The sequence below is a fragment of the Lotus japonicus genome, chromosome 2, assembly GCF_012489685.1.
Source record: "Lotus japonicus ecotype B-129 chromosome 2, LjGifu_v1.2".
NCBI classification, from domain to species: Eukaryota; Viridiplantae; Streptophyta; class Magnoliopsida; order Fabales; family Fabaceae; genus Lotus; species Lotus japonicus.
In genome coordinates, this window is record NC_080042.1 from 14606067 (window position 1) to 14631799 (window position 25733).

General features: G+C 39.0%; 1 protein-coding gene across 3 annotated transcripts in view; it reads right to left on the reverse strand.

Moving 5' to 3' along the window:
- Positions 1 to 25733, reverse strand: part of LOC130737646 (ATP-dependent DNA helicase homolog RECG, chloroplastic) — a 35155-nt gene that overhangs the window by 8492 nt on the left and 930 nt on the right. For all 3 annotated transcript variants that reach the window (XM_057589461.1, XM_057589460.1, XM_057589459.1), the window contains exons 4-12: positions 24193 to 24699; positions 23987 to 24099; positions 22364 to 22598; positions 20661 to 20824; positions 8613 to 8694; positions 6487 to 6576; positions 5775 to 6008; positions 2936 to 3007; positions 2687 to 2839 (exon numbers count right to left, since the gene is read on the reverse strand). In XM_057589461.1, the coding sequence (XP_057445444.1) occupies positions 2687 to 2839; positions 2936 to 3007; positions 5775 to 6008; positions 6487 to 6576; positions 8613 to 8694; positions 20661 to 20824; positions 22364 to 22598; positions 23987 to 24099; positions 24193 to 24699 (1650 nt within the window). The remainder of the gene's footprint in view (positions 1 to 2686; positions 2840 to 2935; positions 3008 to 5774; positions 6009 to 6486; positions 6577 to 8612; positions 8695 to 20660; positions 20825 to 22363; positions 22599 to 23986; positions 24100 to 24192; positions 24700 to 25733) is intronic.

Here is a 25733-nt window from a genome sequence, read left to right on the forward strand (position 1 = left end):
AACAAAAATCAGCGAACTCCTTGGAAGTGTACTCTCCTCCTCCATCAGTTCTGAGTGTTTTAAGAAGCTTCCCACTTTGCCTTTCAACTGCAGCTTTAAAGTTCACAAATGTTGAGAATGCTTCACTCTTCTGCTTGATAAGATATACCCACAACATCCTGCTGTACTCATCAACAAAACTCATGAAATACTTGTTTCCTCCTAATGAAGGAACCTCAAATGGCCCACACAGATCAGAATGCTCAACTTCTAGAATGTCTTTAGCTCTCATTCCTAGTTGTGACTGAAAAGAATTTCTGGTTTGTTTCCCAGCCATACAAACCTCACAAACTTTCTCAGGCAATGCAGTAACAGGCAAACCGGACACCATGTGTTTGACACCTAACTGATGCAAACTTTTAAAGTTCAAGTGACCATACCTGGAGTGCCAAGTCCAACATTCTTCTTCAGGTTCTTGTGCAGCAAAACATTTAATTTCAGCAGCTTTCATATTGACCTGAAAGGTTTTGTTCTTTGTGAGATTAGCTTTCAGAACTAGCCTTTCCTCAGGATCATACAGATGAAACTACCTATTCTTCGTGTCAAAGTTGTACCCTTTCTCCACTAGCTGACCAATACTCATCAAATTGCACTTTAACTCTGGAACATAGAAAACATCTTTGATAACCGCAGTTTTACCATTCTTCCTTGGAATGACTACATCTCCTTTCCCTTTTATCTGAAGTGTCCTGTTATCAGCAAATTTTACTCTGCCAGTCCTCGTCTTGTCCAGATCTACCAACCATTCATTGTGGCTGGTCATGTGATTGGAACAGCCTGAGTCTAGGTACCATATCTCATCAGTTTCAGCACTCACTGTTGAATTCATTGTTGTGACCATTAGCATTATAGGATCTTCATCAGAATCTTCCCTTGTTGCATAAGCTTCCTTGTCTGCATTCTTCTGCTGTTTTGGTTTACCAGCACGACACTCATAGGAGTAGTGTCCCATCTTGTGACACTTGTACCATTCAACATTCTTCTTATCAGTCTTCCTCTGATTGCCACCATTCTTTGCAGATTCACCTCTCCTTTTGGACGGTTCTGGCTTGTCAGAATTATCTTGAGACCACTTTGACTTGTTGTCGGACTTTCCTTTGCCTGTCCACTTCTTCTTTTTGCCATCATGATTGTCCAGACCAACCTTCAAAGCTTGTTCTGCAACTTTCACAGAATTACGATCAGCAAGGCGCATCTCATGTGCTTCCAATGAACTCTGCAACTCTTCTATCTTCATGTTGTCCACATCTTTAGATTCCTCAATTGCCACTACGATGTAGTCAAATTTGGGAGCCAAGGACCTCATGATTTTCTCTATCACCATCACATCAGTGATCTTTTCTCCACAGGCCTTCATTAAATTGACAGTGGTTAGGATCTTGGTGAAGTATTCACCAACCTTTTCATTCTCCTCCATCTGAAGACCTTCATACTGTCTTCGAAGAGTTTGCAACTTTACCTTCTTTACCTTGTCACTGCCACTATGAACTTTCTGTATAATGTCCCACATCTCCTTTGCTGAAGATGCATTTTCTATTTTCTCAAAATGCGTATCATCCACGCATTGATGAATGAGAAACATCGCCTTACAATCCTTCTTCTTCATATCGTTATGAAGAGCCTTCTGTTCTTCAGTCATGTCTTGGGTTAGTGGTTGAAACCCATTCTCTATAACATCAAGAACATCTTGAAACCCAAATAGAACTTTCATCTGAGAATTCCATCGATCCCAATTCTTATCAGTTAAAACTGGGAGATTTACTCCCGGCAGATTGTTGCTTGCCATCGTGAGGGTTTCGGTTTCTTGATCAAAATCGAGATTCACAGCGTGTAGGGGAGGAACCTCTGAAACTCGCAGCTTCCACTAAGTTCAGAATCGCAGAATCACAATTCTGATGAAGGACGAGACTTGCAGAATCGCACTTCAACAAAACCGAGCCAAATAGATTTGAGACACACAGTTTCACAGCAACCCTAAACCACCAAACCTATCACAGGCCTCGAAACTCGCAGCTTCGATCAGAGGTTGTGTTTGGCTCCGTTTAAACAAGATTGAAACACGCAGCTTCAATCTTCACGACCCGCAGGTTCAAGAATCGGAACGTGCTCTAGATACCAAGTTGTTGGAGAAAATAGAGAATAACGTGAAAGAGTAGAGAGAGAGATTGAGGGAAAATATATTATTGACTTAATTAAAAACGAAAGCAATACATGTCTTATATAAAAGACATAACTTACTAGAAGATAACTAAAAGATAACTTCTTATCATAATAACTAATTCAATTATTATCTTTTATTCTAGCCTCTATCTAATAGCACTATATCACTATCTATTAGCTAGATTTAATATTTGAATTAATATCCACAATAGATTCCCGCTATCCGCCAGAGAATAAAATACTGAAACCCTAGTCTAATTGATTTGAAAATTTTATTGATCTATTTGACATCATAATTTTGAACATAAAAATAATTTTCAATTTACGCAAGTCATACGAGGAGAAAACTTCTTATATGTTTCTGGGGGGGGGGGGTGAGTTGTTTTAAATGCCAAAACTTAAGGGACTTTATTATTCCACTCATGTATATATTCTTATAAAATTTCTCATGTGAATACACACAAAATAATTCGACCTTAATTCATACCTTACGAATAATCCGCGATTGTTTTAGTGGAGTTGAACCAGTAAGTAAAGCGACAGTTGGCTTGAACTCGACCTCATCCAAGTTTTCAAGCAAATTAAGCAAATGTTCATAATGTTGGATTGCAAGCAACTCAGTTGGAACCATGAAAGCAGCCTAATCATTAGACAACAAAAACTGATATTAATATCCATCAAGGTATTGGAAAGAAAAACTAACACGGTGTTAAAAGAAGAAAAAAAAGATATCTACCTGATAGCCAGATCCGAGAACCTCCATGCATGCCAGAAAAGCTACAACAGTTTTCCCGCATCCAACATCACCCTGTAAATGTCACAGGATAACATGAGATGAGTATGACATGATGTCTGTAGAAAGAGAAGAAGGTTAAGAGAGAGAGTGAGATAGTTTAATGGGATACACTGCTAGGTGCAGCCTCCCTCATATATAAAATATTAGGTTAAGAGTGAAGTACAAGGTGTAGTACATAGTATGACCTTAAGGTATATATGGTTTGGCTCATAGACTCTATGTCTGATAGGATGCGACCCATCAGATTCTGGACAGCAAGGAGCAGCGGCAGCCAACACGGCGCGTAGGAACAGTGCGAGTGAACAGTAGCGCGCATGAACAGTGGAAGCAGTTAGGAAGTTACTATTTAATTATTAGTTGGGTAGTTTATTATTACAGCAGTTAGTAACTGTTATAGGTTGAATTTAAATTAGATAGCAGTAGTTATATATTAGGGGTTGGGTCTGAACTGAAGGATATTCAGAAGTTGTGTATTATAGTGGGAGAGGTCTGGCTCTTGAATTCCAGAATTACTAGGAGAGAACTGGCTCTCGAACATCCAGAGTTTGTATAAATATTCCTTAATATCCTGTTCCTATCAACGTCTAACCCTAACTCTAAAGTCAAAACATAACCCTTAGTCCTAATACTCCCCTTGAGTTGGAGCATAGGTATTAATCATCCTCAGCTTCTTACAAATAAAATCATTAGCACCCCATTCAAAGACTTTGTAAACACATTTGCAAGCTAATCACTTGTCCTAACATAGGAAGGTTCTGTTGAAGCTTCTCACGGATGAAACGACGACAATCCACCACAATATGTTTATTTCTTTCATTAAAAAAGGATTTGATGAGATATGTATGGCAGCCCGATTATCACACCAAAGTTTCATCGCACATGCTCTCAATTCGCAGCTCTAAAGATCTCCCCAAACCACATAAGTTCACAGGTATTTTGAGTCATCGCCCGATATTCAGCTTAGCACTTGATTGTGTCATCACATTTTGCTTCTTGCTTTTCCATGATATTAAATTACCTTCCAAAAGTACACAACAGCCAATGGTGGATTTTCTATCTAAAGGAGATCCTGCCCAATCAACATCTGAAAATGTCTCCACTCTCATGTCCATGATTCTTGTATACGATACCTCTTCCTAGGGATTTCTTCAAATACTTAACAATGCAAATCAGTGTTTCCCAATGTGAGTTGTGAGTAAGAGAGGACATAAACTGACTTACAACAGTAAAAAAGAAAGCAATATATGGCCTGGTGGCTGTCATGTAGTATAGCTTACAGACCAATCTTCTATATTTATGTGGTTTAGAGAAAGGAACTCCTAATGCACGGTTAATTCCTGGTTCCATAGGGGTCTCACATTGACTAGAGATATAGGCAAAATAATCCTTATAAAGGGTAGAGCAACCCCCACCCCTTAAGCTAACTTTTAGGGTAGAGTTAGGCCTAACCCAAATTCGAAGAGTTTAGATTCCATAAGACCAGTCTGAGCTAACAGATTCAGAGCATACTTCATTTGCGATATCAGAATCCCATTCTTCTAGCACATAACTTCAATGCCCAAAAAATATTTCAAAATCCCAAGATCTTTGGTTTGAAATTTAGTCGGAAGAAAAGTCTTCAAGTTGTCAATTCCTTCACAATCACTTCCAAAAACTATCAAGTATCAACATAAACAACTAATTAATGCAGCCTTTAATAGTGTGATAAATCTCACTTCTTCATAAGCCTAACTCCATAACAACAACATTGAATCTTCAAGGACCTGGATCGCTTTAGGCCGTACAATGACTTCTTTAGTCGACACACTTTGTCATAATCCCTCAGAGCGACAAACCCAGGTGGTTACTTCATGTATCTCTCATCTTATAAATTACCATGTAAAAATGCATTTTTCAATCAAACTGGAACAAAAGCTAATGATTAGTAGCAGTAAGAGAAATGACAATGTGAACAGAGGATAATTTAGCAACAGGGGAGAAAGCATCAGTGTAGTCGACCCCATAGTCTTATGCATATCCCATGGCAACCAACCGAGCTTTGAAGCGAGCCATAGAACTATCAGGGCTTACTTTAGTAGTATAAACCCACTTACGCCAAACAGTACGTTTCCCCTCAGGTAAAGGAACTAAATTCCAAGTCCCATTCAGGGCAAGGGCCAGCATTTCCTCCTCCATAGCTTGCTGCCAACCAGCATGTGATAAGGCAACTATGAGAGACTTAGGAACAAACACAGGATCTATGGCAGCAATAGAATCTATGGCATTTTCGCGGGTGCTACACTCTGCTATCCAAGGTTGAAAAAAACTATAAAGGAAAAGGCTAGATTGTGCAATTGAGGAAATGCATCATTTCAGATTTATCTCATCAAAAATAAAAGGTTCATTCACTTTTTTTTGTTGGTTCTCTTTTGTTTGATTTATTTTTTAGGACGATCACTGATCATCCAATCACTATGTACTCTAGAACTTTTATCTTAATCATATTCTTCTATAATCCCAAAAGACAAAATGGTTGGTTATCTAATCTTGAAGACCATCTTGAAAGATCTGGAGTTTTGAACGGGGGGTGATGTTAAAATTCTCACACAGAAGTATTTGAAAAAGTTCAATTGAATAGGTGTTTCATGCTTGAGGGATTTGTTTCATAACGCCTAATTGCATTACTTATTTTATGGGTAGAAAGTACATGGAACAAGAAGCAATTAGAAGAGGATGCAATAGTATATGAATATGAAAATAATAAAGAAATACTAATAATTAATAAAAGCAAAATCAAAACCTGCAGTAACCGATTCATAGGAACTGGCCTTTTCAAATCCCAAATAATTTCTGAAACAGCTTGCAGTTGACTAGAAGTAAGAGTGTATGGAAGGAGCTCCAAAACTTTCTTGGTGAGACAGGACCATTCCTCTGTACACACAGCATTATTTTCTGGTCTTCTATACTTATCTAGCAATCCATCCTTCTCTATTTGTGTACCAAGACCTTCAAGCATTTGGAATAAGCGTCCTAACTGACAAAAGACAGTAAAAACGTAGAGTTGGGTCAAATAAAAAAAGAATTGAAGCATATTAAGAGAGCAATAAATTATCACAAGTAAATACTGAAGCAAATATACAGAGCGATAAACTGCAGTAGAAAAGTCAAACAATTACTGCACATGCCCGCCATACAATTTGCCGAGGTATAATTCAGAAGAACCAAGAACTCAAGAACATACAAAGAATAAATTTATGCTTAAAAGGTGTCCATATCATCTAAATTTAGGTGAACATTTTAAAAGAAACAATGCTGAACTTAAAATCTAGACAATGAGCTAAGCTACAATAAGTGAACTAAATTAAATACATCTTGTTAAAACTGTAAGTAAAAGGAAACTATCCATACAAAGAACAATGGTTGCAGAAAAATTTAAAATAGATAATCAAAAGAAATTTCACATATGAAATCATGAAACCAAACGTGAGCTTGCTGATATAGGATAAGTTCACCTGGAGGTAAAAAAATTCATCAAATATAATTCTCTTGCGGGCCAAATCAGCTTCATTTATATCCTTCGGTTTGTGAATTCCAAAGTATGCCTGTATTGTTATGGTTAAAGAATTGAAAATGTCAGTGAAAATTTGCAGAAACAAATGACAATAAAGATTCAGAAAATAGTAATGAATCTGCAGTTTTTACTTAGGCAAAGAGACTGTTGAATGACAAGAAAAGAGACGAGAAATTTGGTCAATCCATGTGTGTGAACTACACAGCGGAGTTCATTATATATAATAGGTACCATAAAGGTACAATAAATATAAAATTGTTAGAAATCCTAAGTTAGAACCACACATCACCACAAAACCTTAGGCTTAAGGCTATGGGTGTGTGTGTTCTTTATTATATATGCACTTGTGCACTTGCTAATCTTGGCAATGTGGGACTTCTTTGAGTCACCACTTTATTATCTCTATCACTCCCCCTCAATTGGGACTCCATTTTTTTTTTTGCCTTTGCCTTGCACTCCAGCTGGATCATCAGTGGTCGTCGGACTTGTGCTCCTTCGTCTGAGTCTGCCTTTCGACTTTCTTTGTCTGGGCTAGTACTCTAGCGGGAACATCGGAGTTCCTTGGACTTGTGCTCCTTCGTCTGAGTCTGAGGTCTTGGCTTGCGCAAATGGGACTGCCATTTTTGCTTTTTTATTTTACGTTTTTTTTTCTTTCAAGTTTTTTTTTTTTGGGAAGCGGAAGTCATGGCTTGGATCAGACCAGCTCTGATACCATGTTAGAACCACACACCACCACAAAACCTTAGGCTTAAGGCTATGGCTGTGTGTGTTCTTTATTATATATGCACTTGTGCACTTGCTAATCTTGGCAAAGTGGGACTTTTTTGAGTCACCACTTTATTATGTAATCTCTTGAATCTGTAGCTTTTACAAATCAATGTTAATCAGTTTTCTCATTTACAGTTTTCAACAAAAATATCTTATTTTTCTAATTACATGATTATGCTACCTATTCAAAATTAGCAGAAGATATTCTACTTATTTACAAGATATCTAACACTCCCCTCATGCTGGAGCATATATGTCATATGCACCAAGCTTGTTAGAAATATAATTAACTTGAGGACCTCTCAAAGACTTAGTAAAAATATCAGCTAACTGATCATTTGAATTGACTAATCTAGTGCTGATGTCTCCAGATAAAATCTTCTCTGATGAAATGACAATCAATCTCAATGTGTTTGGTCTTCTCATGGAACACTGGGTTTGAGGCAATATGTAAGGCTGCCTGATTGTCACAAATAAGTGTCATCTTTGAGACATCCCCAAACCTCAAGTCATGAAGCAACTGTTTGAGCCATATAAGTTCACAAGTAGCTGCAGCCATGGCTCTATATTCAGCCTCCGCAGTTGATCTTGCCACTACACTTTGTTTCTTACTCTACTTTGTTTCTTACTCTTCCAGGAAATTAAGTTATCACCAAGAAAAACACAATAACCAGAGGTGGATCTCCTATCAGAAGGAGAACCTGCCCAATCTTAATATAAGAACTAATTCTAATATCAATAACTTCATCCTTAAGAAATAAAGAAGATATACTACTAGAATAAAAGATAACATCCTAATATAAAAGATACTATAAAGATAGACTCTAAATAAAAAGATAGATTCCTAAATTAAAATAAACTAAATCTCTAATATATAGAATCCTAACAATATATTTCCTTATTTATGTAATTACTACAAGTGCAATTAGGAGATTTGTACAGATTTTATTCTTTGTAATTATTTTCTTAATTAGGAGAGACTTACTCTATATAATGTAACCAACTATTGTAATTTGAGATAAGAAATAAAATTTCATTTCTTCTCCTTTCAACTTAAATATAGCACAGAGTGCTAGAGATATATAAATGATTCATGGGTCCTTGGACCTTGACAATTTTTAACTCAACAGTCTGCTAGAAACTTCTTCACTCATGATATATGCAGAATATAGGAGTGAATAATAATGTCCGTCATGAATTAAATTCTATACTGACAAGTAGATGGCAATAGTCAGGTTTTCATATGGCAGGTAGACTTCATCAGTAGAATAAAGAATTCCAAAAGTTAGAGATGCTTACATCACGAAGACTTAACAGTCCAAATTGCTCTGTGATATCTTTAGGAATTGGATCAATATTGACAGCCAAGGCTTGTAAAGCTCTGGAAGAAATGAAATAATAATATATTTAATATGTTGTTAAAGACTTCGGAGGAATGTACTGAATATTATTTCTTGATCATAATAGTGTACAGAAATGATATTTTTTATGAAGTGGCGAAAAAGAACAGACATGATTTACACAAGAACACAAAAGAATACTAAAGCATTATACTAGTGTAACTTGATATATATATATATATATATATATATATATATATATACACATATATATATATAATATATATAAGGGATGTATTAGATGAGAGAACCTCTTTTATGAGAGTTATAGGAGTAAATATTAACCAATAGATATAACCATGAATTGATGAATACTCATGTGAGACTTTTAAGTGGTCATGTGACCATTAAATTAGTTTTAATCTTGACCACTGTTAGAGTCCCACATTGGCTAGAGATGTGGCCAATCAAGTGCTCATATATGGTAGTGCAAACCTCAACTCTTGAGCTAGCTTTAGGCCTCTCCAATTCTAATATGGTATTAGAGCCTATCCTAAATCAATTGTTATGGAGACCTCTCATATTTGGGCCACCCGTTGATGTTAACTGGGTGTGTTAGAATCTCACATTGGCTAGAGATGTGGCCAATCAAACTCTTATGAATGGTAGAGCAATCCTCAAGACCTCAACTCTTGAGCTAGCTTTTGGATTGAGTTAGGCCTACCTAATATGGTATCAGAGCCTATCCTAGATCCATTTGTTGTGGAGATCTCTCATATTTGGGCCACCCGTTTCATTCCACGCTCCAGAAGACCAACTTTGGGCGTGAGGGGGTGTGTTAGAGTCCCACATTAGCTAGAGATGTGGCCAATCAAGTGCTTATATATGGTTGTGCAAACCTCAACTCTTGAGCTAGCTTTTGGGTTGAGTTAGGCCTACCTAATAACCACCAATGTATGCTAGTGTTGTATGGTCAAGATTTATCCCACTTACTCGCTCAAAAAGGGCCTTTCCACTAGACACACACACATAATGAGGGAGGGATCAAGTTATACAAGTATAAGACTTCGGTAGACGTAAACCGTTTAATAACTTTCTATATAATCAAAACCTATTGAAAATGTTTAACTGAATTTCATTGATTGTAAAACTGAAGAGTACAATTGAAGATCTCTCTATTTATAGAGAATTACAAGCTTGCATAAGAAGCTAACTAATTCTGTTATGCCAGCTCAGCTTTGACAGCTAAGCTTAACAGCTAAGATAACTAACTTGACAGCTAAGCTAATTACTAGAGTAACTAACTCCATAAAAGAAACTATATCTGACTATATACTATACTCTAATATACCCCCTCAAACTCAAGGTGGGTGAGAAACAAGTTTCTCAGCCACATTGAGTTTGGTTCAAGTGCTTCAAATCGAGTAGGAGAGGGCTTTAGTGAAGATATCCGCAAGCTGATCAACAGAAGGTACATGATGAGCAAAAAGAGACTGATTCAGAACTTTTTCCCTGACAAAGAAAATATCTAGTTCCATGTGCTTTGTCCTAGTGTGAAGCACTGGATTATGGGTCAAAGCAACCGCTCCCATATTATCACATAAGATTCTTGGAGTCATGAATGGAACATGAAGCTCATGAAGCAATGATTGAATCCATAGCAACTCAGCAGAAGTGTTGGCCAGACTGCGGTACTCTGCTTCAGTACTGGATCTGGCAACCAGTGTTTGCTTTTTAGAGGTCCAGGAGACAAGATTTGGTCCAAAGAAAACACAGGAACCTGAGGTTGACCTTCTGTCATCAGGGTCAGAGCCCCAATCTGCATCACAATATGCAGTCAATGGCACTGGAGTATGTAAGGAACAAGGCTTAATATGCAGGCCATGATGAATAGTTCCCTTTAGATACCTAAGTATCCTTTTGACAGCCTTCCAATGGTCTTGTAGAGGCTGACTGAGAAACTGGCAAACCTTATTGACAGCAAAACTAATTTCAGGTCTGGTGAGAGTTGCATATTGCAAAGCCCCCACAATGGACCTGTAGAGTGTAGGGTCTTCAAAGTAGTCTCCCCCATGTCTGCTCAATTTGGAACCACCAACCATATGTGTAGAAATTCCTTTAGCCTCAGCCATGTCAGCCCTCTCAAGGAGATCCCCTATGTATTTGGACTGAGTTAAGAGGAGTGATCTATCTTGCAAGTGGTGTACTTGAACACCTAGAAAATAGTCCAACTGACCCAACTGCTTCAAAGCAAACTCTGAATTAAGTTTCTGAACTACCTCTTGAATAAAAGGCAAGAAATTTCCTGTGATGATTATGTCATCCACATATACAAGAATATAGATCACATTGGACTTGTTGTGAAAGGTAAACAAGGAAGGATCACAGCAACTAGCCTTAAACCCATACTTAACCAAAGCTGCCTTCAATCTATCAAACCAAGCTCGAGGAGCCTGCTTGAGTCCATATAAAGCTTTATTAAGTTTGCACACAAGGGACTTGTCTGAATTCTGAAAACCAGTGGGTTGTTGCATGTAAACCTCTTCTTGCAAAGCACCATGAAGAAAGGCATTGTTCACATCTAGTTGATGTATATGCCACTGTTTGGAGACAGCCAAGCTAAGAATCAACCTAATAGTGATTGGTTTTACCACAGGAGAAAAGGTTTCAGCATAATCAAACCCCTTTACTTGATGATATCCTTTAGCCACAAGGCGAGCTTTGTATCTATTGACTGATCCATTAGGATTTTCCTTAATCCTAAACACCCATTTACACCCTATAGGATGTCTCCCCTGTGGAAGAGAAACCAAAGTCCAAGTATTGTTGGCCATGAGTGCTTCATACTCTGATTTCATGGCTGCTAGCCACTTAGGATCCTTTAAAGCATTCCTTGTAGTTGTAGGCTCAGTTTGTGCAAGTAATAGAGTGGGAAAAAGTCTTGGCATAACAATACCAGACTTAGACCTAGTCTGCATAGGATGAGCATTAACTACTGGAGGTACAGGAGAGGAATTTGATGCTGGAGGAGAAGCATTAGGTGTGACTGCAGCAGATTCTGAAACAGGAGACTGAGGAACTGAAGAACCTTCATGCTCAGGAGAAGAACCAGGAGCTGCAACTGCTTCTGCAGTAGCCTCTTGTATAGGGTGAGAAGAACCAGTAGCTGCAGGAGAAGCAGGAGCTGCTGCAAAGAGGGGTTGCTGCTCAAGAGGAACTGAAGCAATAACAGGAATAGTAGAAGAGATTCCTGAACAGCTAGACATTACAGCAGCAGAACTAAACAAAGTTGAATATGAAAATTTAAACTCATTAAACCTCACATCTTTGGAGATGTAGATTTTGCCATCACTAGATAGACACTTGTAACCCTGGCGAGAGGAAGAATAGCCAAGAAAAACACACTCTCTAGACCTGAAGGACAACTTAGATGAATTGTAAGGTCTGAGATGGGGGTAGCATGCACTTCCAAACACCCTAAGGATACTATAATCTGCTGGAACTTTGAACAGTTTGTGATAAGGACTAATGTTATCAAGAACTCGAGTAGGAAGCCTGTTTATGAGAAAAACAGCAGTAAGAAAAGCATGGTCCCAATAAGAATTAGGCATGTTAGCATAGGCCAAGAGAGATAAACCAGTTTCAACTATATGGCGATGTTTCCTCTCAACACTACCATTTTGATGGTGTGTGTGAGGACAAGTAAGTCTATGGTCTATACCTAGCTTAGTAAAATAAGGAACTAGAGGTTTGAATTCTGTGCCACCATCAGTTTGAACTGATTTGATTTTAAGACCAAATTTCAATTCAGCCATTGCTTGAAATTGAAGAAACACAGAACAGGTATCAGATTTTCTCTTAATAGGATAAATCCAGGTGAACTTGGAGAAGGCATCAACGCAAGTAAGAAAATAAAAATAACCAGCAGAAGATTCAATGGAAGCAGGACCCCATAAATCTGCAAATATTAATTCTAAGGGAGAAGTATAAACTGTAGTAGAAGAAGAGGAAGGTAATCTATGAGACTTAGCAACACAACAAGCTTGACAAACTGAAAACTTTGATTTATGTGGTATTGGTATTTTACATATGGAAAGCGCAGATTGCAGAGCCTCATGATGAGGATGCCCTAGTCTAGAATGCCACAATTCATATGATGTGTGGCTAGGTACATTAGGTACATTATTTAAAGTAGAAATTGTAGAATTAACATCAGCAGGAGAAAACTTGGTCACTGAAAAGGTAGAGGGAACAGAAGCAGAAGAAAGTCCCTTGAGGAATGTTGAGGAGTGCATGCCATCAAAGGTGTATAAGCCATCTTGACCAAGAGAGCCATGAAGGAGAGTCCTAGAATTGTCCTGAGATTTAACAGTGCAATGGTAAGGATGAAACTCAAAGAAAACACCATTATCCCTGGCAAATTTACTAACACTGACAAGATTTTTAGTAATATTAGGAACTAACAAAAGATTGTGAAGTTTCAAAGTGGTGTGTGTGTGTAATGGAGAGGAAAAAGAGGCTGAACCAATAGACTTTATAGGAAAACCTTGTCCATTACCCATGAATACTTGATCATTGCCAGTAACTGACATGCTATCTGAAAGAATTGAGGCATCATGTGTAACATGATGTGTAGCTCCTGAGTCAGGGAACCAACTGCCAAGAGTGGAAGGGGCAGATGCTACCATAGCCTGTGGTGCAGAAGCAATCATAGCATGAGGCGCACGAGGATGCTGTGCTGGAGCTCGAGGAAATAAACCAAATCCAAAACTAGAAGGTGCAGGAGCAGTGTAACCATAGCCAGGAGAAGCAGACACAGCACCTTGTTGAAAAGGAAGACCAGTACCATAGCTGGATCCAGCAAAAGGCACACCAAACTATGCAGGAGAACCAAAAGGCTGGAATCCACGAAAAGGCGTGTAACCAAACTGTGGAAGCAAGCCAAGAGAGGAAACAGCAGCTTGTGATGTCATAGTAGGTTGACTCTGAGAACCAGAGGAAGAAGAATTTCCTCGATGATAGCAGATGCTAGCATCATGACCAAATTTGTGACAGATCTGGCACTAAAGAGCCACGACCACCACGATTTGATCGGCCACCACGTCCACCAGAATTGTTGTAGCCACCGCGATCACCATAGCCACGAGAATCGCCAGATCTACTGCGATCATCAGATGCTGATGAGGAGTCAACGTTGCTCGAAGCATAGTTGACTTAAGTGCTCACCGGTAAAGGAGGCGCAACGGTCGCCGGAGACGGTGCAGTAGGTGTCGCGGAGATGGAGAAACCACCGGCGACGGCGGTGGTGCAGTCGCATGAGCAAGGAGCGTCGCCGGTGCAGAAGCTTGAAGCTGACGTGCGCGCGAGCGATCCAAACGCGCTTCATGAGCGATGATCATCGCCTCAACATGCGAGATTGTTGAAAACTGTAAATGAGAAAACTGATTAACATTGATTTGTAAAAGCTGCAGATTCAAGAGATTACATCAGTATTTATAGAAGAGCACTTAGCTTGTTGATCAAGCTAACAATCCTAACTGATTCTGTTATGACAGCTGTTATGACAGCTTAGCATAACTAACTATGACAGCTAACACTAACTAACCCTATAACTGACTGCATACATAGTCAGCAAGCTAACTAACAGTAGCTTCTCTTACACGTTACATAGTGTACTCTAATAGACCCCCTCAAACTCAAGGTGGTGAGGAAAGGATTTTCTCAGCCACATGGAGTTTGGAACGAAGAAGCTCAAACCGGGTTGGAGAAAGAGCCTTGGTAAAAATATCTGCAAGCTGGTCTTCAGAAGGAATATGGTGAACAAAGAGAGAGCCATTCAGCACCTTTTCCCTGACAAAAAAGATATCAAGCTCCATATGCTTTGTTCTGGTGTGCAGAACAGGGTTGTGTGTTAAAGCAACAGCCCCCATGTTGTCACAGAAAACTCTAGGAGGAGAAAAGGGGACCTTGAGCTCGTGCAACAAAGATTGTATCCAAAGTAACTCAGCAGAAGTATTGGCAAGGCTCCTGTATTCAGCCTCAGTACTGGACCTAGCAACTAAGGTTTGCTTTTTGGAACTCCAAGACACCAAGTTAGGACCAAAAAACACACAAGATCCTGAGGTGGACCTTCTGTCATCAGGGTCAGAACCCCAATCAGCATCACAAAATCTGTAGAGAACAAGGAACAAGGCTTGAGGTGAAGACCATGATGAATAGTACCCTTAAGGTACCTTAAAATACGTTTGACAGCCTTCCAATGATCTTCTAAGGGCTGGCTAAGAAACTGGCAAACTTTATTCACAGCAAAACTGATTTCTGGCCTTGTGAGAGTAGCATACTGCAGGGCACCAACAATGGACCTGTACAAGGTTGGATCTGCAAAATAATCAGACCCATACTTGCTCAACTTGGCACCACCAATCATAGGAGTAGAAATACCCTTTGCTTCCCCCATTTCAGCTCTTTCAAGTAAATCATGTATGTACTTGGTTTGAGTCAAAAGCAAGGACCTATCTTTCAAGTGATGAACCTGAACTCCAAGAAAATAATCAAGCTGACCCAGTTGCTTCAGAGAAAATTCAGAGTCAAGATTCTGCACTACTTGCTGTACCAAAGGCAGAGAATTGCCAGTAATGATGATATCATCCACATAAACAAGAATGTAGATGACTGAACCTTTTATGTAAAAAGTAAACAAGGATGGATCACACTTGCTAGGTGTGAACCCATACTTAACTAATGCTGACTTTAACCTTTCAAACCATGCTCTAGGGGCCTGTTTTAGGCCATAGAGAGCTTTGTGTAGCTTGCACACAAGTGTAGTATCTGAATTCTGAAAACCAGTAGGTTGAGTCATATAAACCTCCTCTTGGAGAGCTCCATTAAGAAAGGCATTATTCACATCTAATTGGTGAATATGCCACTGCTTGGTGATGGCCAAAGTGAGAATAAGTCTGATTGTAATAGGTTTGACCACTGGTGAAAATGTTTCTGAATAGTCAAAGCCTTTAACTTGATGATATCCTTTGGCAACAAGCCTAGCTTTATACCTATTAATGGTTCCATCTGCATTCTCTTTAATTCTAAATACCCATTTGCATCCAATAGGCTTCCTATCCTTAGGAAGAGGGACCAAAGTCCAGGTACCATTAGCCATCAAAGCATCATATTCTGCCTGCATTGCAGTTTGCCATTTGGGATCCTTAAGAGCCTGTTTGGTAGTTGTTGGTTCTGCCTGAGTAAGAAGCAAGGTGGGGAACAATCTAGGCATGACAATGCCAGACTTGGCCCTTGTCTGCATAGGGTGAACATTCCCAACTGGTTGAGGAACAGAACCAGCAGAAGAAGATGTAGATGACTGATGTCCTTGGGCTGCTGAACCAGAAGAAGCTGAGGGCAAGGGAGAATGCATGGGCTGCTGCTGGACAGAAGAAACACTGTCTTCATTGTGCTCAGGAGAAGGTGCAGAAATAGCAGCAGCAGTATTAGGTTGCTGAATGTGTGCAGCAGCAGGTATGAGAGGAATAACAGAAGACAATCCTTGTCCAGAAGTTGCACTCTCATTAGGATTAAACAGTGCATGATAGGGGTATGTAAACTCATCAAAAATGACATCCTTGGAGATGTATATCTTGCCTTCATTGTCCATGCACTTGTAACCCTGATGTGTAGAAGAGTATCTAATAAACACACAAAGCTTGGATCTCAAAGACAACTTGGAGTGAGTATAAGGTCTGAGATGTGGATAACAAGCACAGCCAAAGACCTTGAGAAGCTTATAATCAGGTTGCACCTTGAAGAGCTTAAAGTAAGGACTAACATTGCCCAAAACTGAGGTAGGCAATCTGTTGATGAGAAACACAGCTGCAAGGAAAGCATGATCCCAAAACTGATATGGCAATTGAGCATGGGCCAACAATGAGACCTGTTTCAATTATATGGCGATGCTTGCGCTCTACACTACCATTTTGATGATGTGTGTAGGGACAAGTAAGCCTATGAACAATCCCTAACTTAGTGAAATAGGGTGTTAAAGGCTTAAACTCTGTTCCATTATCAGTTTGAACTGATTTAAGTTTTAAACTGAATTTTAACTCAACCATGGCTTGAAACTGAAGGAAAACAGAACATGTATCTGACTTCTTCTTAATGGGAAAAATCCAAGTAAAACGAGAATAGGCATCAACACAAGTAAGAAAGTATGAAAATCCACAAGAGGACTCAATGGAAGCTGGTCCCCATAAATCAGCAAACACAAGTTCCAAAGGAGAATTATAAACAGTACTAGAAGAATGAGAAGGTAGTCTATGTGATTTAGAGAGACAACAAGCTGAACAAACTGTAAATTTTGCTTTATTAGGTACTGGAATATTACAACTATTGAGAGCTGAATGCAAAGCCTCATGATGAGGATGTCCTAGTCTAGAGTGCCATAAACCATAAGAGGTTGGGCATACAATAGGAGAACTAGGAATTGAAGACTCAGTACTAGGCCTAGAAACATCAGAACTAGGTAAAACAGCAGATAAAGCAGAAACTGGAGCAGAAACAGCAACTGGAGACAAAGGAGCAGAAACTGGAACTGAGGACTCCTTAGAGAGTGAAGGAGTGTGCATGCCTTCAAAGGTGTACAGACCATCTGGACCAACAGTACCTTGAAGGAGAATCCTAGAGGTGGCCTGACATTTCACAACACAAAAGGAAGAGTGAAATTCAAAATACACATTGTAGTCTTTAGCAAACTTGCTTACACTGACAAGATTTTTGGTTATATTTGGAACTAAAAGAAGGTTTTTAAGAGTAAGAGTGGTTCTAGTGTGATATGGAGAAGGAAAGGAAGCAGAACCTATAGAGAGAATTGGCAAACCTTGTCCATTCCCCATAAGAATGTGATCATTACCAGTAAGGGAAACACTGTCTGAAATCACTGAAGCATCATTAGTAACATGATGTGTAGCACCAGAATCAGGAAACCAGGTGCTTAAGTTTGCTGAAGCAGAGGAAGATCCCACAGTTGAAGGTGGTCCAGTGAGCATAGCTTGTGGAGGTCTTGCTACTGAGTTTCCAGGCCTTGGACCACTACCTGAAAATTGAGAGTAAGGTGCATTGTTCCACTGTGAACCAGCAAAGGGATGAAAACCAAACTGCTGAGAAGAGTGCCCCATGCCAAGTCCAGGACCAGAGAAAAAACCAGGAAAGGATGCACCAGTGCTAAATTGCTGGCCAAACTGTGTAGGACTTCCAAATTGTGAAGGACCACAATAAGGAGAAAAACCAAACTGAGGCATCATAGGGAAATTAGGAAAATTCATGCCAAAACCAGAGTTCATGCCAAACATGCCAGGAGATGAGGAAGAAGAAGATCCACGATGGTAGCATATACTGGCATCATGACCATATTTAGAGCAAATCTGACATTGTACCTTGCCTCTTCCGCGACCACCGCCACGTCCATCATAGCCGCCACGAGAAGAGTTACGACCACCGCCACGTCCATCGTAACCGCCACGACCACGCGAGTCAGTGTAACCACCGCGATCGCCACCACGATCATCATAGGAACGTTCCTCGTAAGAGGAATCAACTGAACTGGAAGCGTAATTCACTTCCGACGCTGCAGGCGATGGTGTCGACGGTGGAGCAGGTGTCGCCGGTGGTGGCGACACCTGAGATAGCAGCGCTGACGGTGGATTCGCGTTGAGCTGTCGCGAACGAGCGCAATCCAAACGCGCTTCATGCGCAATGATCATCGCTTCGATTTGCGAGATCGGGCTTGGCAAATCGCGATTGTACACGATCGTCTGAAGATGACTATAGTCATCAGGTAGGCCATCGAAAAGCGCTTCCAGATGCTCGCGATAAGAAACCGGATCACCAATGGTGATCAACGCATTAACAATTGACTTGATGCGTTTGAGATAATCAGAACAAGTTTTCGATCCCTTGGAAATTGAACGAAGCTCAGATCTGAGTTGCGTGGATTGCGCAAACGAGTGTGCTTTGAAGAAATCAAGCACTGCTTCCCAAACCTGCCATGACTGAGAGCAATTCACCACTGTAGGAAGCACAGTTGGTGAAAGAGAAGAAAGAAGCCACGTGAAAAGCGCTGAATCCTGCTGCTCCCAAAGTTGATATGCAGGATTTTCGACTGCATTCACACGATCTTCTTCACTGAGAAATCGTGGTGGAACATCAGGATGATCAAGAAAACTCTGCAATCGGTGAGTTCTCACGATCCCTTCCACATGCTGCTTCCACGAGAGAAAATTTGTATCATCAAGCTTCAAGGTAAGCTTGTGAACCAGAGCAGAAGAACTCAACGATGGTTGAACCATTGGAACTGAAATCTCAGGAACTTCACCAGCCATGGTGATGAAGAAGAAGAAGAGAAAAAAGAGTGAGAGATCTCAAGGATCACACCACGCTCTTGATACCATGTTGAAAACTGTAAATGAGAAAACTGATTAACATTGATTTGTAAAAGCTGCAGATTCAAGAGATTACATCAGTATTTATAGAAGAGCACTTAGCTTGTTGATCAAGCTAACAATCCTAACTGATTCTGTTATGACAGCTTAGCATAACTAACTATGACAGCTAACACTAACTAACCCTATAACTGACTGCATACACAGTCAGCAAGCTAACTAACAGTAGCTTCTCTTACACGTTACATAGTGTACTCTAATAGAGATCGAACACTGCTCACTACGATTGTAAACAATCGTCATCAGAGGACTATAGTCATCAGGAAGACCATCGAAGATCGCTTCCAGATGTTCACGATAAGAGATCGGATCACCAATCGTGATCAGTGCGTTCACAATCGACTTCACACGCTTGAGGAAATCCGAAGTACTCTTCGATCCTTTGGTGATGGTTCGAAGCTCAGATCGCAGTTGTGTAGATTGCGCAAGTGACTGAGCTTGAAAGAAATCAAGAACAGCTTGCCAAACCTCCCATGCGTACTTGCAATTCACGACAGTGGGAAGCACAGAAGGCGATAGAGAAGAAAGAAGCCATGTGAACAAAGCAGAATCCTGTTGCTCCCAGAGTTGATACGCAGGATTCTCAACAGCATTGACACGATCCTGTTCACTGAGAAAACGCAGTGGAATCTCTGGATCTACAAGAAAACTCTGCAAGCGATGTGTCCTGACAATTCCTTCAACATGTTGCTTCCATGAGAGGAAATTGGAGTCATCTAGCTTCAGTGTGAGCTTGTGAACCAGTGTAGATGCACTCGATTGTGACAGAGCCACTGAAACTGGTGCTGGAGTAGGTATAGGAGTTGCAGGAGCAGAAGCTTCATCAGCCATGGTGATGAAGAAGAAGAAGAAAAACCTAAGAAAAATCTGAGAGAGAAAGGCCTCAAGGACCGTACCCTGCTCTTGATACCATATTGAAAATGTTTAACTGAATTTCATTGATTGTAAAACTGAAGAGTACAATTGAAGATCTCTCTATTTATAGAGAATTACAAGCTTGCATAAGAAGCTAACTAATTCTGTTATGCCAGCTCAACTTTGACAGCTAAGCTAATTACTAGAGTAACTAACTCCATAACAGAAACTATATCTGACTATATACTATACTCTAATAAAACCATTTATGTGTCTTCACTAACAGCTTAAGCTTTCAGGAGAGTTGGTCCATAAATGGTATCAGAGCTTATATGGCCTAGAAGTCGGAGTTCAATTATTGTTGCCCCCTGTTAGGATTCAATTGCATGGTACGGGACTAGAGACACACATCGGAAGTATGGGACTCTAATGGGTTTATAAGGCCTTGGACTCTCCAACTACAACAGCTACCTTTTGTGGTATGGTTCTCCCAAGGTTTTTATCAATTGATATCAGAGCCTTCCACCATGTCTCTCAGCTGCAAACGAGCGGCACGGGTAATGTCACCGACATTGCAGTGTTCGCCCGGGACTAGTCTAAGTGCTAGTGCACAACCAGCCCACATATAAGAATCTGACTAAAAAGAATCTGGAAGCACAAACCTTGCAATAATGTCCCTCAGAAAAGTTGGGTTCAGTCCCCCTTTTGAAGGGTAGATAGGATATGGCCGCTCTTTAGCACAAAATGATAATTCTTTTCCATCTTCAAGCACATCAATATTATATTCTCTCATCTCATAGTGATCTTCAGCACGCATAGTCCTGACCTACCATAAAAAGCAACAGTCAGTCTTAAAAAATTGGTAAAATCAAATTAAAACAGAATATTCAAGAATTACTTAAGGAAAAATGTTTTTCTTAGTACAAGTATGAAAACAAGATAGAGTAAAGCAAAGTAGACTAAATATAATACAAATTTAAAATATAAGACAAGCTTGAATACATACATAATATTTTAGAGGCAGGGAGTGACACATAATAGATTACTATATGTTATTAGGGATGAATGTTGTAAGTCAGTTTATCTCCTCCCCGACTAACACTCGTTGGGCAGCACTAATTTGCTTTGTTAAGTATTTAAAGAAAGCTCTAGGAAGAGGCACTGTATAACAAGAATCATGGACACATGCGAGTAGAGATCTTTTCAGATGCTCATTGGGCAGGATCCCCTATGAATCGAAAAGTCCACCACAAGATACTGTGTACTTTTCGGAGGAAATTTTATATCATCAAAAAGTAAGAAGCAAAATGTGATAGCAACACCAAGTGCAGAAATTGAATATCAAGCTATGGCTTAAACTACTTACGTTATAAGGGTAAGACAGATCATGGGCGAGATGAGATTTGATGGCATATCTCTGATGAAATGAAACTATGGTGTGAACCAAGATGTCAAATACATACCTCATCAAATTTTGTCTTTCATGAAAGAACTAAAAATATTGAGATGGATTGTCACAAATCACAATGTCACTACATCTAGAGAAGCTTCAACAGACCCTTACATCCGCTTACTATGTTAGGATAAGTAACCAACTAGCATAATGGTTCACAAAGGTCTTCAGTGGGGTGCGTAATGATTTCATTTGTGATAACCTTAGCTATGGGTTAGCCCGCATGTGATGACTTGTATATGATTTCATTTCTTCTGTGGGGTGCGTAATGATTTCATTTCTTCTGTGTTCATATTTGAGGACAAGTGTGAAGACTTAAGGTTACAAGGGGTTAGATTATGGAAGGTATATGGGTTAGCCCGCATGTACTTGTATTACATATTATATTTCACTGTTAACCTAGTAATATATATTAAAGAAAAATGCTTACAAAAAATTCTAAGAGGCATAATACATGAACTATTATGCAGATTTAAAAATTTCTAAGTGACATCAATGTTAAATTATTAATACATATAAAATATTGATATGAATATAACAACAACCAAGTTTTATTCCACGAGGTATAAACAATATTGATTGATATTTAAAATATCAAAATAAGTTATATGACAGCAAGATAGGAAAATGAGGACATAAATTTTTTCATATACAGAGCTCCTTAAAATATATATCTTTTCAAAATCAGGGATAGAACATGGCTCAAACTCACAGAATCACACAAAGAATGGAACAACGTTGCTTAATTCGCAAAGTTGATTCATGTCAAAACTCAAAAGCTTATTATTGTATCCAACACTCACATTTATGATGGCATCTATCAACTTCCAAATAAACCAATTCATGGACAATGAAAACTTGTAATGCAACATAAAACTGGGTTGGGGAAGAGAGGAAGTAAAATAAACTCACCTTGCCACTCACACATGCTATGTCTCCCTCTCGATACTTATTTGCAATACTACTAAGAAAAGGTTTAAACGTAAAACGTGAGCCACGAAAAAATTTCTTCAAATGCAAATAAATTGTTTTCTCTTGCCCATCAATAGCATTGCCTGTCACATGCCCTGAAGCTGATTCACTGTCTGTAATCTGACAACCCACAATCACCTCAAGAAATGAAAATGAACAATTAGCTTTGACTCCCCTGCAAAGGAAATATTAAAATTCATCAACATAAGGACTTATTGGGCGATATCTCCTGTTACTATATATTACCATATGATATGAGAGTTCGGGTTAGGCCTAACACTACCCCAAAAGCTAGCTCAAGGGTCACAATTGCTCTATCCTTTATAAGGACTTATTTGGTCATATCTCTAGTCTATGTGGAACCTCTAAAACAAAATCAGCGATTTGACCTTAGGAGTAAACTCAGGGTTTTTTTGTGCCTTCACACCCTGATTTTAAGGGGGGAATGTAAGAGTGTATGTCACTAGTATACAACTAAGTCTGCATTGTATTATGCATTGTGTAGCACTGGAATTCTGTTAGGTTTGGTCAGTTAGAGTGAGCTATTAGGTACCTGTACAATTAGCTACTGCTGTTATGATTGTAGTGTGTTAGCTAGTAAGCACATAAAAGGAGTTCTCTCTTATATAAGTCAGATTGTATATACACTGCAATTTAGATAAAATGAAGTCAGATTTTCAGATCCGAATCTCGCTTTTCTCTCTCACTCTCTAACTCTAAAACCCAAGAATTCTATCATGTAAGAAACAAATGGTTTTATTAAATCCATAACAAAAGCAATGAAAGTAATGATTTAAAACTTGAACTCTTTCAACTTGCAATATATGATTAAGAAAGCAGTGTATCTACTTCACTATATAAAGAAGCAAAAGCCACTTAAGTAGAACAGGCATTGAGAGGGAAGAAGTGCTTTAATTGTTGCCTAGTCTTATGCTTATGCAATGTGTATATGTGATTAATAACCAGACTATAAATTTTAGCATTCAAAGCTCAAACAGGACTACTGATTCATTGACTGTACAACTTACATATGAAAATATTATTCGTAAGATGATGACTGTATATATGCTAACAAAGAATAGGTTGAGCAGTTGGAAACTGGGAAAGATGGTATACATGGAAAGAAAACTATTTTATACTATCTTGGTAAATTCAAAAAATAAAATATGAGAAGGTGGAAAGTATAATGTTCTTCACTTTCATTATTGGTTAATCATTTTAAACACATCCTCTATTTTTTACCTCCTCAAACAGGCACATCATCTACTTCTGCTAAGACAATAAAAAAATTGGATGATGACGAACAAATGCAAGCCAAGGCCATCCTTATCTTTCAAAGCATGAGCACTCATCAGACGCAAGCATCAAAATTAGTCTCATTACGCATCATGGCTTTGTAAAATACCATTACTTATTATGTGCCAAATGTTGAGATACAGTAAATTTAAGTAGCTAGAAGTATATTATCTACACCAAAAAACACACATCTAGAGTGTTTATGCAAAGAAAAAAAGTATAAACATTAATAAATCATGTCAAAAAAATGAAATAGAGAATAGTAACCTTGAAGATAAGACTTTTCCAACAAAAATCAAATACTGCCCATCGTCAATTTTAGCATGCGCATTCTGAAGATTAGCATATGATCGCGGAAAATGATGCAGCAATTTCCGAAACTACACATAAAGAGCGGGATCAATGTGAATTCGATCCATCTTGTCAAAACTGAAAATCCAAAGAATCCAAAGTCCACAGTTTTAGGTACCCACCGTGTGAAACCCACAGTCATCTAGCTGTCGGCAGTGCCTCTTACTTAATCCAGGGAAGCAACTTATAGATTCGTCAAGAAATAAGTCATTAGGTGTTACATTTGATTGTGACTGCAGCCCCAGTTTCTCTTGAGAAACCTCCTTAATAACTCGATCCAAATTTTCTTCACATATTGAAGACATTGGCTGAGGTATTAAAGGACAAGAGCCATCTTTTTGTAACGAGGAAGATAATACACTAGAATGATCAACATACACCGGAGACTGAGCTTCAGGGAGAGTATTTTGCACCCACCTTGCCTCTGAAGAATCTGAAAAACACTGTTCTGAATCTTCTGTTGCTGAACTGTTTGTGGTTTCAGATTCCAATTCAGTCCCATCGTACAAATCCACTTTAGGAGCATTACCCAAAGTAATTGATGGAAATGTCTTACATATCAAGGAGATGTCTGAATCATCTAATACATCTTTCAGACTCATTTTGTTATAATCCAAGAGAGCAAATACCTGCAAGTATAATGAATTTCAATCAATACTATCTTCAAATGAGAAGTCGTAAGCATATATAAGACAAACATTAAAACATTTCTTATCTGGTCAATCATTCAAAGCAGTCTACGGTGGAAAATAATGTTCAAATGCAATCTTTCTATGATACATATAAGATTCATGACAGAATGAAAAGGATGAAGAGAAAAGCACGCGAATTTACAATGGCAGGTTGTTAGAGTATGTGTGTAGCTCAGTTATTGTAATAGGCTGGTATGCAAGCTGTGTCAGTTAGTCTGCACATGTGTTTCTGTTAGAGTTAGTTCACTAGTTGTGGTTTGCACATATGTGGCTCTTAGAGTTAGTTATCCTAGATAGCTTCTCCTACAAGCTAAGCTCATGTATATAAGCAGTGACCTATTGTAATTCTGTAGATTGATGGAATACAATTTAAAATTCAGTTTTAGTTTAGTTATTTATCTCTCTCTCCCCTTCTATCTTAGTTCTTAACATGGTATCAAGAGCTCAACTCGGTCCTTGATCCATGGCTTCCGCAACTTCTGCAAAGAGCACAATTGCAAACGTTTTGTTGTGAATCCAGTTATTCCTCCACAGTTTCTATGACAAGGAGGCATGTTAGAGATATAACCCTTTTTTCATCCAGCATTGCATCCAGTGTTACCAAATATCTGGCATGGCGGCGCCATGGCAGTTTCTCATGGCGGTTTTTTTGGCTTTCTGCCATGGCCGATATCCCGCCATATGGCGGCCATATTCCGCCACACCCCGTCATATTCCGCCATCATTTGTCATGTATAGCGGTATTTCGGCTTTCCGCCATGACCCGCCATCCGCAATTAACAACACTGATCCAACAACTTTTCCCTTTAGGAGAGTTCATCTTTGACAAAATTGGTAACCCTATTTCCGCATCCATTGTAGAAATACCAACTAAAACAACAATGACTTATATAAAAATATTTCCACATGTACTAGCAAGACTTAGACGGTTATGTTCAATCCAGTAACGTGTAACCGTAAACCTCCACCAT